This window comes from Phaenicophaeus curvirostris, chromosome 7 (assembly GCF_032191515.1).
Source record: "Phaenicophaeus curvirostris isolate KB17595 chromosome 7, BPBGC_Pcur_1.0, whole genome shotgun sequence".
Lineage (NCBI taxonomy): Eukaryota > Metazoa > Chordata > Aves > Cuculiformes > Cuculidae > Phaenicophaeus > Phaenicophaeus curvirostris.
In genome coordinates, this window is record NC_091398.1 from 12,498,193 (window position 1) to 12,513,150 (window position 14,958).

Below are 14,958 nucleotides of genomic sequence, written 5' to 3' on the forward strand. Positions count from 1 at the left end.
ATAACTGGGGAAGTAAGGGATATATAGCACTCAAAAATGGATAAGTAATTTAGGAGCCTAACTTTTGATGAAATATACTCTCCCAGCAACTGAGAGGGTTTTGTGAGTTTTAATCTGTAGTTTTCTTCTGAGTGGGAAAAAATTCTAAGAATTTACCTTGTATACCTAGAGTGATTCCTTGACATAAACTCAGTACAGAGATTCAAGAGTCAGCAAGTAAAATTTCATTATAAAAGGCTGAAGAAAAACAGGAAAAATTAAGAAAATCAGTTAAAAAATAGTTATACCTTGTTTCTTGCAAATATAATCTCTGGATCATCAGAGTAGTAAAACTCGTTTGTAGCTGGTACATCATAAGCTGTTATGATATCGAACACACCTGGTCCTTTTAGAGCCTCTGAGGTATCTATAGATCTATTGGGATATGTGAAGGGAGAAGTGCAATTCATTAGTTTTACAAAGTGTGGCACAGAGGAAGGGAACACAATACAGAGGTGTGTTTCTTATACTGCCGGGATCTGCTCATAGGTTCAGACACATCTTTTCCTTCTATCTCCAGTACGCAACAAAGTGCAAGCCAATTTAAAATTCTACTAACCTGCTCCATTTCTAGGTAATACTCTAGGTGCAACAGGAAAGTCATTGGCCTATTAAAAGGCAGAAGTGCTTTGATTTAATAAAAATCACTGCACAATTAATATGATACAACTGCAACTTTCTAAGACCTCACGACCTACGCAGATAACAAGCTGATACAAATCAGCACCTGCAGACATAGAGTTCATGTTAAGAATTATAATAGAAATGACAAGACCTATATAAATGAAGCATGAATGGGAATGTACAAGTGTAGAAGGATCAGAAAGAATGGCATGTTTGGATAGTATCTAGTTTAGCAGGTCATCAAGATCCTAGCACATCTACAGGCATCTTCTCTGGACACTCAGATCAGAAGATAAAGGAGAGTGAGTAAGTCCTACTGACCTAGAGATAGAGGGAATGCCTGCTCCTTGCTGGTACCAAAAAGAGCACATTCAAACCCAGCATACTATCAGCAATTTCAGAATAAACCAGGAGATGTGATAAATATTCTACAGCTAACAGTCCCAGGTCTCTCTGCCATCACAAGAAATCCTGAACAGACCACATGTCTTGGTACCTGAATGCTGGGCAGACAACTTGGATGTGTGCATTTTGATGCCTGAATGTTTAACAAACTGCTGGAATAGGTATATTTTGGAAGTATAAAAACATAAGTGACAACACTTTTCTTGGAAAATAAAATCCTCTTCCCACATTTCCGTCCTATAAGGCCTCACCTGAGCTTTCCTACCTTGTTGCTGCAACATTGCAACACTGTTGCCCACATTCTGAAAAATTTTGAGTTTTCATAATAGAGTTGAGATTTCAAAGCTGTTTGGTAAAGCTGAGTTTCAGTGTGCACTTGCACGGGACAGGTCAGCAGTTTCTGGAGGTACCTAGGCTAGTTCTAACCTGGCTCATGGCCCAGAAGCAGTTCAACCTTATTATTACAGTAATATGGAATGAGACAATTAAATCCAGAGCCTTGTACTAGCATGATAATGTCACTTCCAGCACTTCAGCCAGCACGGGTATCATGCAGGCTGCTCTGTGTGCACATAACTCAGTAGTCTGCTCTAAAAATCTCAGACAGCAATTTGCAATAACACTTTCTTCAGATACACTTTCAACACTTACACAATCTTAGCATGAGCTCTGGAACTCGTGACGACAGCCAGGAAGAGCTCTCCATCCACGGAAGGAAGGTCATCAATGTAAACTGCCTCACCAGTGGCATGCTTAATTCCAGACTGGTGCATAATGGGCCGTCCTACAGGATCCTGGGGAGACTGACTGGGCTCTATGTCCTGCACAGTCAAAAACACACACACCCCGACTCGAACAGTTTAAAAAACAGTAGTCATATTAGAGTAATCAGAAAATAGATGAAGAAACACCTGTTCATATTCTCATCTTTTGGTTCAATATTGAAAACAGATGTGGATGTAGGACCTGACTGCTGCTCCTGGGCATTTCTTCAATCTCTTCTCTTAAAGAGTCTTCTAAGAGCCTTGCACAGGTTTGTCTACTTGGATTTTTTTCCTTAATCATTTACATCAGAGTGATACAAAAAGCACTTCTTTTTCAGAAGGACAGTTTCTTCACTTATGATTGCTGTTGTGAAGCTCTGACAATTTCTGAATTATTTTCACAAGATTCTGCTCTGTATTTTACCAGTGTCCGGTGCTGTATTTTGAGCTGTTTGCAGTGATTCCAAGGACTGGATTCCTTGCTGACAGATTACAACTGATTGATGTAAATCAGCAAGCAAATGTTGTTTAAATATTTCATTCCAAATTTTATTTTCTTGCACCCGTGTATGCTTATGAACCTTATTTTGCTAAGTCTTTCCTCAAAGTTAATTCAGTGTTGACAGTTAATTCGGCCACACTGATTAATTGTTGCCAACTTCCAGAACAGTTTTCCAGTTTCTGGGTCAGTGTTCACATTAACTTTTTCCTTTTCTACCTTTGGAACTAGTTAACTGCTTATATCTCAAAACCTTTCTTCTTCTATAGCTTCCAGCACATAACTGTTCCTGATATGCATTTCTAGCTCTTACACTTTCTGGCACACTGTCTGCTATGAGGCCAAGAAGAGACATTTTTCACTTGACTGCTTAAAGTTCCTCAAATGGTTGTCTCAGCCAAACTATACCAATTTTTCCATTGACAGAATGACCAGGTATTTATCTTTCAGGATATGCATTCTCTTTTTTTCCCCCCCTTAATTTCAAAAGCTTAATAATGTTCAGATGAAGAATTCCAGACAAAAGACAGGGTCTTGCAAAAGTTAAGAGAGAAATTTAAACTGAAAAAACAGATTTTCAGGATTTCTAAATAATTTCTGTTGCTTGGTGCTAAATGATAAGTTGTTCCCATTTCTGTTGTTCAGTCACTTTCTTGCAGCTGGGAAGTTTATTTTCTTCTAATTTTTTTTTCTAATTGGGTTGCACACTGCAATAAGCAGCTTTAAGCAGTCTGATGATGGAGTTTGTTCAGCATATTATCTTTAGAGAACTGTTTAGAAGAAGTGAGTATACCTATGTGAGTCTATTTTTACGGACAAGGTTTTTCTACTTGAGGTGTAGTTAAAAGCACCCATGAAAAGCCTGTTGCCTACAGTCCTTTGGAAAATTCATACCTGAGATTCATAGCAAGGGTGATGCTTGAATCATGACTTTTTACCAAGTCTTATAAAGCACAGAACAATCATAGAATAAAGCACTTGCCTGAAATATTTGGATACTTTGTGGCATTTTGGTTTTAAAATCTTGTAGGACACTCCTGTATTCCATTGGTATGCCAGAGCAGTGGCCAGGATCCTGAAAAGAAAATGAATTACTACTAGAATTCACATTCTGAGCATTCCAATTCAAAAAGCTAACAATCAAAATCACCAAATACAAACTCTTTATGCAGGAAACACCTTCAAGACTCTCACAAGCTAAAAAGGCACTAATGTAACAATTGTAAAACAATACAGTTTTGAGATTTCACTAAATAATATTTTGAAATATATTTGGTGCAAAAAATATGCTTCTTTAAAGTAAGCAACATAAAGCAGGGACAGTCAGAAGAGCCTTGTTCTGGGGCCTGATCAAAACCAGCACATCGTGGTTATAGTAAATTGCCTAAATAACGGTAATTCAGAGGAAAGAGCCCAAGGCAACACAGAAGAAAGGCAAAAAGGACATTTTTACTCATAAAAAAATAGATTTAAGGCAAAAAAAAGTAAATTACATCTAGAATGTAAAATTTTAGAGTCCTCCTCCCCCAATCAGCCACTCATATAAGAGAGAGGGATGGTTTAACACCTACAGGTGCTTTCCAAAGCCTTTATTTCTATACTATTTATGCTCTGAACTACAGACAGAGTAAGATCTCATGTATGTCGTCTTTGAGCCTAGGAGCTCAGTACTAATATATTCTTGCATTAACATTGCTCAGGTTTTTTTTTAAAACCTAATGTCCAAGGTGTCTGAGCACCTAAGAGCTGAGTCTCTTTAGGAGTTAAGCACTCTGCTTCTGTAGATATGAATGACAAAGGCAATATTTAGCACAAATATTTAGTACAAATTGCAAGCATCAATAGATAGAAAAAAAACCCTTTCATTTGTTTGCACAAAAGCAGACATGGAGAACTAATTTACCATTGTCTTCAATGACTGCAGTACTTCCAGAAAGAATCTGTAGAAGAAACTGACTATCAAAGTTTTCTTATAGTCTACTTTTTCACCACTGGCTGATCCTAGAAGGGCAATTTCTTTAAGAACTAGTCTGCAAGCTTCATCCAACATTTGTTCATTCCAGTGTCTGCCAGGAAGAATGATAGACACAATCAGACCAGGACTCAAAAAAATAAATACAAATTGTAGCAATACATTTGTACCATGGACCAGACGCATAATCCTGCTCACAATGAAGCCAAAATAGCAATTCTAATGAAATTAGTGAAAACAGTGTAGGACAATGTCGCTCACAGAAGTGACATCCCCTAAGTAAATGGAATTGAGTTCTATGCCAGTCTTTATACAGTAAATAAATTAATAAACAAAACCTATTATAACCTTAAAGCTCCTTTAACAGTCTGACAGATTATCACTATTCCGCAGACACTGTCCTATTTTTAAGTGAAACAGGATAACAATTTTAGGCAAACTGTAGAATACTTTCAAGGGATCTGGGTAGTTACATTTTTTGAAAAGGCTAGAAGTATTTCAACACAATTAATTCTCCAGAGTTACACAAACTTAGATATCAAAATCCATATCCGTTACAATAAATTTAATCAGCAAAAAATAATGAGTACTTCAATTAGTGAAACAGTTGCATATTAAATGGTAACAGTGGGACTTCATTTAGATAAATGGTTTTGTACTGCTGCTTGAATTATTTGTGATTTTTTTCCCTCCAACCTTTGTGAAGATGCTGCAAAGTGGGAGGGAACATCAGGGATTAACTTCAGAGATTATTAGGATCATCTGTTAACACTTTGACATGGTCCCCCCCCTCAAATCCCTCTCTCCAAATTGGAGAGATATGGATTTGATGGGTAGACTGTTCAGAAGATAAGAAATTGGTTGGATGGTCGTATTCAGAAAGTAGTGGTTAATGGCTTTATGTCCAGATGGAGGTCAGTGGCAAGTGGTGTTCCTCAGGGGTCTGTACTGTGACCAGTGCTGTTTAGTATCTTCATCAATGACATAAACAGCGAGATCGAGGGCAACCTCAGCAAGTTTGCAGATGACACCAAGCTGAGTGGTGCAGTGGCCACTCGGGAAGGACGGGATGTCATCCTGAGGGACCTGGACAGGCTGAAGAAGTGGGACTATGTGAATCTCATAAAGTTCAACAAGGACAAGGTCCTTCACCTGCGTCAGGACAATCTGTAGTTTCAATACAGGCTGGGGGATGATGTGACTGAGAACTGCCCTGCAGAGAAGGACTTGGGGGTGCTGATGGATGAGAAGCTCAACATGAGCTTGCAGCCCAGAAGGCCAACCATATCCTGGACTGCATCAGAAGAAACGTGGACAGCAGTGGGAGGGAGAGGATTCTGCCCCTCTACTCCACTCTTGTGAGACCTCACCTGGAGTACTGTGTCCAGTTCTGGAATAACCAACATAAGGATACGGAACTGTTAGAACAGGCTACAAGGCTGATGCGAGGGCTGAAGCACCTCTACTATGAGGACAAGCTGACAGAGTTGGGCTCATTCAGTCAGAAGAAAAGAAGGCTCCAGGGAGACCTTATAGTGACCTTCTAGTACCTGAAGGGGTCCTACAAGAAAGCTGTGGAGAGACTGTTCACAAAGGCTTGTAGTGATAGGATGAGGGGCAATGGGTATAAACTGGAGAGGGCAGATTTAGACTAGACATAAGGAGGAATTTCTTCACTCTGAGGGTGGTGAGGCACTGGCCCAGGTTGCCCAGGGAAGCTGTGGCTGCCCCATCCCGGGAGGTGTTCAAGGCCAGGCTGGATGGACCTTGGTCAGCCTGGTGCGGTGGGAGGTGTTCCTGCCCATGGCAGGGGGATTGGAATTATATGATCTTTAAAGTCCCTTCCAAGCCAAACCATTCCATGATTCTATCTGGTAGATTGAAGAGACACTGAAAAGGTTAAGGCTTGACTTGTGCTCCTAAGTTTATCAGGCACATCTGGAGTTCTCAAACTTCCTATCTGTTAGAGCCAAACTGTAGGACACAAGAACACTGATGCTCAGGGATTACCAAACCTACAGGATACAGCATCATTTACCAATGCTTGGGTTCAGGTGCACAATTGACCATGTAGACCTCATCCACCACCATCTCACAGCTCATACCTCTCTGTATACTTCACACCAGAGTTGCACCCATGAGCAGACAGCAAAGTGTAGCAATCCTGAAAAGTCATCATTAAGGTCTGGCTGGATCATTCACTTGAAAATATGTGGCATCAGCCAAGCAAGTAAAATCTTTCTTTACTTTGGTGTGCCAAGGAAGTACACTCAAGCTCTCAAAGTCTCTTTATTCAGAGATATAGAGAAGGTAGAGAAACTGTACCTTCTGATAAGTGCCTGACAGGTTTGTTTTGCACAGACTGTGGTCGAGACAGCACCTCCATAGAAAATGCTTAAATCCTTTATTATGTCTGTATCTTCTTCAAAAAGGACTCTCATCCCAGCATTGGTTATTGAGAGAGCATTTTCCCGTCTTGGTGCTTGTCGAAATGCAGAAACATGCTCCCCCTGAGCAAGATTAGACAGAACTGAGTAACTTGTAGACATGTAAGTATCTGAAAGCATAACTTCTTATTGTGAAACAAGAATAAAAAATGAAGAGCATAAATTCAAATTCCTGAGCATTCAAGACCATACACTTCCTTCTCTTGACATTTCAGTAGCTTCACTGTCTTTGATTTTCTAGCAGCTCCATCATCTAAATAGTTCAGACAACCTATATTTTTTTCATGGTAGATAGCTAGAAGACAGGGATCTTGCGGAACAGAGTTGCATTTTATAACAAGACCAAAAGCTCAGAGGCTTCAAAGTATTGCCAAACTTCAGTATATGAATAACATGACCCATAATTCTCTTCTAAGATCTTATATTCACTCTTGCAAACACAATACCAATTAAAGACTATTACTGAGTTCAGCAACATTTATGGAAGCACCATGCACATGTCCAATCTTATCTTACTTTAAGAAAAATCCTCAAGATATGATAATGCTTTATCTGCTTGATGCCAACCATACCACAGGTGACCAGTCTGCTTTGGTGAGGACTATGGCAGCATTTCCGAGACCCTTTTCTGCAGGGGGTCTACACAATTGCTACTGCCCTCAACATTTTAGGGTAAACTTTTTTCTATCAGTCTTCACATAACACCAACTACCTGCTGAGCCGTAGGTTTTGCCACAAACTGGGAGATAGTATGGCACTGACAGGATGAATGTAAGGAATTCAGAAAGTGAGCAGTAATAGTGTTACTTTAAACACAGGGATCACACCCTCTCCTGCTCTTTATTTAATAGTATAACTCTGCATAATGCAAATCTAAACAAACCAGTTACTTACCTTCCTAGAATGGGGAATATGGACAGAGACTAAGATCTCTTCTGGTGCAACAGCATTGTTACCAACTCCATCTGCAAAAATATCACTCAAAGGAATCTGTCGCTTTCTTCCTAAAAAAAAAAATCTCAGTTCAAGAAAATTCTGTACAGTTGTGCAATTGGCAATCATCAATCATATTTTGATTGGTAAAAAAATACCTGCAGCCTTCCTGAGTAAATAATAACTGCAGAGTTTACATAACAAATTAGCATTGGTGTGCTCTACAAATACAAGTGGCTGCTCCATCTTCCCTAGTACCATAACACCAGAGCCCTAAGAGAATGCCCAGAGATCAATCCCCATGCTGTAACTGTCCCTTCCAATCCTGACATGATGATCCCATCCTCACTCTGTCAATCTTTTCCAAACCTCTACTGCAGCTGCTGTCATCACTAGCTTTCCTTTTAAAACATAAAGTGTTTTTCACATTACATGGGAAGATGACACTGTAACCTGCTCATTTTAGACTATAATTTAACATTGTATTCCTCCAATATAACTAGTGTGACAGCAAAAAATTTGCTAAAGGAATTTTATTTTGCTGAAGTGTGAATCTGAAAACTAACACTGTTAAGAATAGCAGCACCAATGTTCTGGATTTTTGCCTTTGCAATTCCATCCAGAATACACTTGTTTTACACACAAAGATTATTGTTAAATCCCACCTGTGAGCCTGCCAGGATCTAGGAAGATGCATTTTCTTTTACACTGTGATCTAAGATAAATACTAAGAACTAACAGTATTTCTGCAGCCTTCTTTTCTTTAACAATCCATTTTTCCTATGTTTCACTGACTACTGTTTGGTAAAGAAATAAGTCAAAAACATGTGAAAACACCTAAAACCCTCTCCCAAATGTAAGGTTCTGCCAGGTTAACAGAAAGGCAGATTGATCAGTGATACAATTCGTGACTCAAGTCAGCACATCATTAGAATTGTTGAGTAAGAAGATGCAAATGTTTGTACATTCTGACAGGTATTCTCCTCTCTGTGCCAAACTATGTAGGAAGAAGTCATGGAAATCACATAGCAGAAATTTTCATTTATCTGTTCCAAGAAATCCTGGCTCAGAAACAATCCCTTAAAGAACACATATTTCACGGCGTTGAGTGGAGTACTAAATGGTCAGAATTAGCAACGTTCACTCTGTTTGGATCAAGGGCAAAAAGACCATAAACTATCTAGGAGGGAGAGCACATAATTCCAGGCCACCAGATAGCTCATGATTACCAATAATTTCATCAGCCTTCCAATGTTAAGGTAGTGCACAAGAAAAAGACGTATATAGCGACAAAAGGAAACTGGGGAAATGGGCATGGGAAAGGGGGCTAGACTGGTGGCTCCTGTATCAGAAGTAAGTAACCACAAGGAATGAGAAGCTAGAGTTCTTCTCAGGGCCCAAGGGTGAAATTAAAAACAAGCCAAAGCATCAATTGCAGAATAAAAACAACTACCAGAGAGGTGGGGAGGTAGCATACAGGTACTCAAATTGTGAGGTTCTGAGTGCTTAACAGCACTGCCCACAGAAGTATATGGGATCTGATTGGCCTGAATACTTCCCCTTGGCATGAGAAACCTTGGCACGTTCTTCATTTGCAAATTGCTTCTCTTGCAGATCTGATCTTGTCTGAGAGTGGGAAAAGGGTTCCTTAACAAATACCTATTGTTATTTCCCCTCTCTCCATACATTAGGATCCTGTACCTCTGCCACTACTTACTGAGACAAGCTATCTCTTCTTACCTCTTGAAGCCAGATTGAGCATACAGTTGCTGGCTGCGAGAACAGGATTCAAGTCTGAGGTTGATTTTCTACTCATGATGTTTCCACCTAAGGACTTGGAAAAAAAGGAATTTATGTCACCTTTCTCCATCACCTTTACATTTTTTTGTTAAGTCACACTATAACATGCAGACTATACATAAATTTATACATATCAAAAGCTCAACACATGATGTAGTAAAGAAAACTCACTGCTAAAAACAGAATTAAAAATTCAAGTTTACATGTGCAATTTCACATTTGTTACAAAGGTTATTGCAAGCAATACACAACATACAGCAACATTTCTTATCTGTTCTCCACCCAGAGTTCTTAATTGGTGCAAGACAGCACAGAAAACCTTCGTCTTCTCTTCAGGGAACTCTGAGATCACATTTGCCAAGATGTCTTTCACTAGAGAGAGGCTGCAGGCAGCTCCCAGAGTTAGTCCTGTAACCAAAAGATTTTGTAAGTGCAATGTGTGCACTGCTTTATTGTGTGGATTTTAAACTACTTCAGACAGCAGAGCTAGGACTGCTCAGGTGGAATACAGGCAGCTGTGAGTGGCCTCTGCATATTAAAGGGACTGTGACCTATCATTTAGGAGACCAAGTGTAATATTTCACGAAATGATTAAATGGAGATAATAGCTCACCACTGCTACTATTCTCTGCTTTCAGCTGCCCATTCCAACTGCTTCTCTCCACAAACTTTGCTTGAGTAAATGGTTAAGTAACGTTTCACCCAAGGTGAGTCAGCTTCAAAATGCTTTCAGGAGGCTCTTTCTACATCTAAACATGATTTTCACATCACAACTTGATCTTGTGTTGCATATGTACACTCTAGGTATTCTCCTAAAGAATGGGAAGATAGTAATTGCAAAAACACTCAAACAGTCCCAACATTGAGTATGGAATTATTTTTTCCAGTAGAAAGTCAACATATAGCTACGTGCATTTATTTGAGTAGCTACACGTTTGGGACTTTTTTAAGATTATACTTTATATAAAAAATCAATACTACAAAACAGTAAACAGTGTCTTTCTATTAAAAATTATTAATAGAATTTATTTATGTAATGTATGAGTGTTTTGAATGAACATCAGTTCATTCCATTGCAATAAAAAACATAAATAAAAAATCTAATTTTTAAATGGCTTTTTATTAATTGAGTAATTTTAAATTTTTAATTTAAAACAAAAAAATTAACCAAAACATGTTTCGCATTTAAATCTAATTAAAGGGAGGAAATAGTATTTCTGTATGGCAAACTAAACAGCACATCTCTCATTTCAGAAAACTAGTAAGTCATATCTCTGATAACTATATTTTATTTAGAGATTAAAAGAAGCAGTAAACATTTTCTCTGCTTCTTTTCAATTCCCAATCACTTTTCAGCTAAGAACAATCTAGTCATTTTCAGATCTGCATGACTGATATGAAATGAAAAAATATTCTAAATGCAGTGACAGAATTGTCAAATACAGTTTACCACTTCAAAAAAGTGGCTTCAGGCGTATAGTAAGTAACTTTCATCAGACAGAGGGTTTCATTTACCTTAAAATTTTGACAATAAGCTTGTACAATGTAATTTATATGAGGTTCAACAAGGCAAAGTGTAAGGTCCTACACCTGGGTCAGGATAATCCCCGATTTCAGTACAGGATGGGGGAGGATGTGATCGAGAGCAGCAGCCCCTGTGGAGAAGGACTTGGGGGTGCTGGTGGATGAGAATCTCGACATGAGCCAGCAGTGTGCGCTTGTAGCCCAGAAGGCCAACTGTATCCTGGGCTGCATCAAATGAAGCACGGCCAGTAGGTTGAGGGAGGTGATTCTGTCCCTCTATTCTTCTCTTGTGAGACCTGATCTGGAGTACTGTGTCCAGTTCTGGAATCCCCAACAGAAGAAGGATATGGAGCTCTTGGAACAGGTCCAAAGGAGGCTACAGAGATGATCAGAGGGCTGAAGCACCTCCCATATAAGGACAGGCTGAGGGAGTTGGTCTCATTCAGCTTGGAGGGATTTCTTCACTCTGAGGGTGGTGAGGCACTAGCCCAGGTTGCCCAGGGAAGCTGTGGCTGCCCCATCCCGGGAGGTGTTTGAGGCCAGGCTGGATGGGGCTTTGATCAGCCTGGTCTGCTGGGAGGTGTCCCTGCCCATGGCAAGGGGGTTGGAACTAGGTGATCTTTAAGGTCCCTTCCAATCCAAACTGTTCTATGATTCGATGATTCTATGATTCTAATTATTGTAGGCTACTTTAGTAAGTATAAATCTATTCCTAGTTGCTATTTCCAATTTCAATCAAATTTATTTAAAAACTAAAACCTAGTCTAACTGTAACAAAAAAAATATTTCATGCTTATTTTAAATACATAAATTGAGGTACAAAATTTTAATCTACAATAATTAATGCTGTTACGATTGAGAATTAGATTTGTTAATGCATATTAGCTATGCTAGTTTAACCACACCTTTTTTCTAACACAGACAAGCACACAATCATAGAATCATAGAATCACCAGGTTGGAAAAGACCCACCAGATCATCGAGTCCAACCATTCCTATCAAACACTAAACCATGCCCCTCAGCACCTCGTCCACCCATCCTTTAAACATCTCCAGGGAAGGTGACTCAACCACCTCCCTGGGCAGCCTGTTCCAGTGACCAATGACCCTTTCTGTGAAAAACTTCTTCCTAATGTCCAGCCTAAATCTCCCCTGGCAGACCTTGAGGCCATTCCCTCTTGTCCTGTCCCCTGCCACTTGGGAGAAGAGGCCAGCACCCTCGTCTCCACAACCTCCTTTCAGGTAGTTATAGAGAGCAATGAGGTCTCCCCTCAGCCTCCTCTTCTCCAGGCTAAACACCCCCAGCTCTCTCAGCCGCTCCTCATAAGGCCTGTTCTCCAGACCCTTCACCAGCTTTGTTGCTCTTCTCTGGACTCGCTCCAGAGCCTCAACATCCTTCTTGTGGTGAGAGGCCCAGAACTGAACACAGGATTCGAGCAGCGGTCTCACCAGTGCCGAGAACAAATGTTGCCAACTCTCTCTGTAGGTCTGTATGGGTCTCTCTCTGCTATACAGCACAGCATGGGACAGAGGTCACAGAGCAAATGCTGCATGATCATGCATCAGAACCAGTACTACCAGAGTAAGTCCCCTGGCACTATTGTGACCAGTGGAGTCCAAGGTAATATTGCAGGACAGTTCTACACTGCGACATGAAGACAAAACACTCTATTATGCACTGGGATGGTGGCTACAGTCACCTTGACCCGAGAAAGAACTAAGCATGCTTAGGAATGAGCTGCACAGCCCTCCACCCCTTCAGTACTACTGAATGGAGCAGTACCCCTTACTGCAAAGGAACCTTCTATATCTGAACGAAGTAAAGTCTACTGACCGTCATCAGTGTTTTTCACCACATTTAGATCCGGGATCCTTGCAGGAGCAATAACAATTGGATGGAACACACCTTTAGATTTCATCTCAGGTCCTACCAGATAGCAATAACGTTAGATAAAAGACATGTTCCATAATGACAACTCCAACATAGTAGAGAGCAATCTTAAGGACAAAAATGCAAAAAGAATTACAAAGATAGCCCCACTCGTCCCATGCACACTGGAACTATGGCAACAGGAGCCATTCTGACTGTATACATACCCACACTGGTGTTCCCAATCACAAGAGGTGCTTTGGGGTGGGCAGCTTTCAGATCCAATAATTCATCTAAGCTTACAGGAGAAATCCATGTCATTCGCTCCCCATGAAAAATCAGAGTTCTTTTTGGTTGATTTTCAGCCATTCTCTGATGGAGAAATATGGCAGATTTCAATATTTAGACATACAGATAGGTGCAAGGTATAGCAGACACTAGATTGAATACCAAAAAATGTCCTTAAACAATGGCAGTTCTACTTAATCCTTAAAACTGGACAGAAATGGGACTGTTATGCTGGCTTTTTGCCCAGTGGTGAATTTCTAGACTGCATGGGTGAAGTCTCTTCAATTAACTCCAATGCGCTAACAAAAAAGATTCATAATAAATAGCCCCCAAGCAAAAAATGTAGGAATAGACCCTGCAGTTGCTGTAATTAATTCAAAAGTGATAAAAAATAAACCAACTTAGGGAGGTGTTTGCACACTTAGCTTGCTTGGAGGTCACCAATGACACTGCCAGCAGCATCCCCTTCTACAGCAAGCATGCATGTGTATCACAGAATCATAGAATCACTGGTATGGGAAAGACCTTTGAGACCATCAAGTCCAACCGTCCCTATCTTCCAATAAATCATATCCTTAAGTACCACATCTACCCGTCCTTTAAATACCTCTAGGGACAGTGACTCAACCACCTCCCTGGGCCGCCTCCGCCAGTGCCCCATGACCCTTTCTGTGAAAATTTTTTTCCTAATGTCCAATCTGAACCTCCCCTGGTGCAGCTTGAGGCCATTCCCTCTTGTCCGTGCCCTGGCACTTGGGAGAAGAGGCCAACACCACTCTACAACCTCCTTTCAGGCAGTTGTAGATAGTGACAAGGTCTCCCCTGAGCCTCCTCTTCTCTGTACTAAGCAACCCCAGTTTCCTCAGCTGCTCCTTGTAAGACTTGTTCCCCAGACCCTTCACTGTCTTCGTTGCTCTTCTCTGGACTCGCTCCAGAGCCTCAACATCCTTCATGAGGTGAGGGAGCCAGAACTGAACACAGGATTCAAGGAGCGGTCTCACCAGTGCCAAGCACTGGGGCACAATAACCTCCCTGGACCTGCTGGTCACACCATTTCTGACACAAGCCAAGTTGCCATTTGGCCTTCTTGGCCACCTGGGCACACTGCTGGCTCATGTTCACTCGCTGCCAACCAACAGCCCCAGGTCCTTCTCCTCCAGGCAGCTTTCTAGCCAGACTTCTCCTAGTCTGTAGCTGCACAGGGTTGTTGTGCCTCAAGTGCAGGACCCAGCATTTGGCCTTGTTAAACCTCATGTCGTTGGTCTCAGCCCAGTGGTCCAGCCTGATCAGATCCCTTTGAAGAGCCTCCCTACCCTCCCGTAGATCGACACTTCCACCCAGCTTAGTGTCATCCGCAAACTTGCTAAGGGTGCACTCAATGTCTTTATCAATGACCTGTATGAAGGCATTGAGTGCACCCTTAGCAAGTTTGCAGACGACACTAAGCTGGGTGGAAGTGTGGATCTGCTGGAGGGTAGGGAGGCTCCATAGGGATCTGAACAGACTGGACCGCTGGGCTGAGTCCAACGGCATGAGGTTTAACAAGGCCAAGTGCCGGGTCCTGCACTTGGGGCACAACAACCCTGTGCAGTGTTACAGACTAGGAGAAGTCTGGCTGGAAAGCTGCCTGGAGGAGAAGGAGCTGGGGCTGTTGGTTGACAGTGACTGAACATGAGCCAGCAGTGTGCCCAGGTGGCCAAGAAGGCCAATGGCATCTTGGCTTGGATCAGAAAGGGCGTGACCAGCAGGTCCAGGGAGGTTATTCTCCCTCTGTACTCGGCACTGGTGAGACC

General features: G+C 41.2%; 1 protein-coding gene across 1 annotated transcript in view; it reads right to left on the reverse strand.

Annotated features, from left to right (window-relative positions):
* Positions 1 to 14,958, reverse strand: part of AOX1 (aldehyde oxidase 1) — a 47,109-nt gene that overhangs the window by 21,940 nt on the left and 10,211 nt on the right. Inside the window, exons 9-18 of the mRNA XM_069860909.1 lie at positions 13,105 to 13,249; positions 12,842 to 12,934; positions 9,740 to 9,891; positions 9,424 to 9,517; positions 7,645 to 7,754; positions 6,629 to 6,813; positions 4,235 to 4,397; positions 3,314 to 3,406; positions 1,720 to 1,889; positions 288 to 414 (exon numbers count right to left, since the gene is read on the reverse strand). Of these exons, the coding sequence (XP_069717010.1) occupies positions 288 to 414; positions 1,720 to 1,889; positions 3,314 to 3,406; positions 4,235 to 4,397; positions 6,629 to 6,813; positions 7,645 to 7,754; positions 9,424 to 9,517; positions 9,740 to 9,891; positions 12,842 to 12,934; positions 13,105 to 13,249 (1,332 nt within the window). The remainder of the gene's footprint in view (positions 1 to 287; positions 415 to 1,719; positions 1,890 to 3,313; positions 3,407 to 4,234; positions 4,398 to 6,628; positions 6,814 to 7,644; positions 7,755 to 9,423; positions 9,518 to 9,739; positions 9,892 to 12,841; positions 12,935 to 13,104; positions 13,250 to 14,958) is intronic.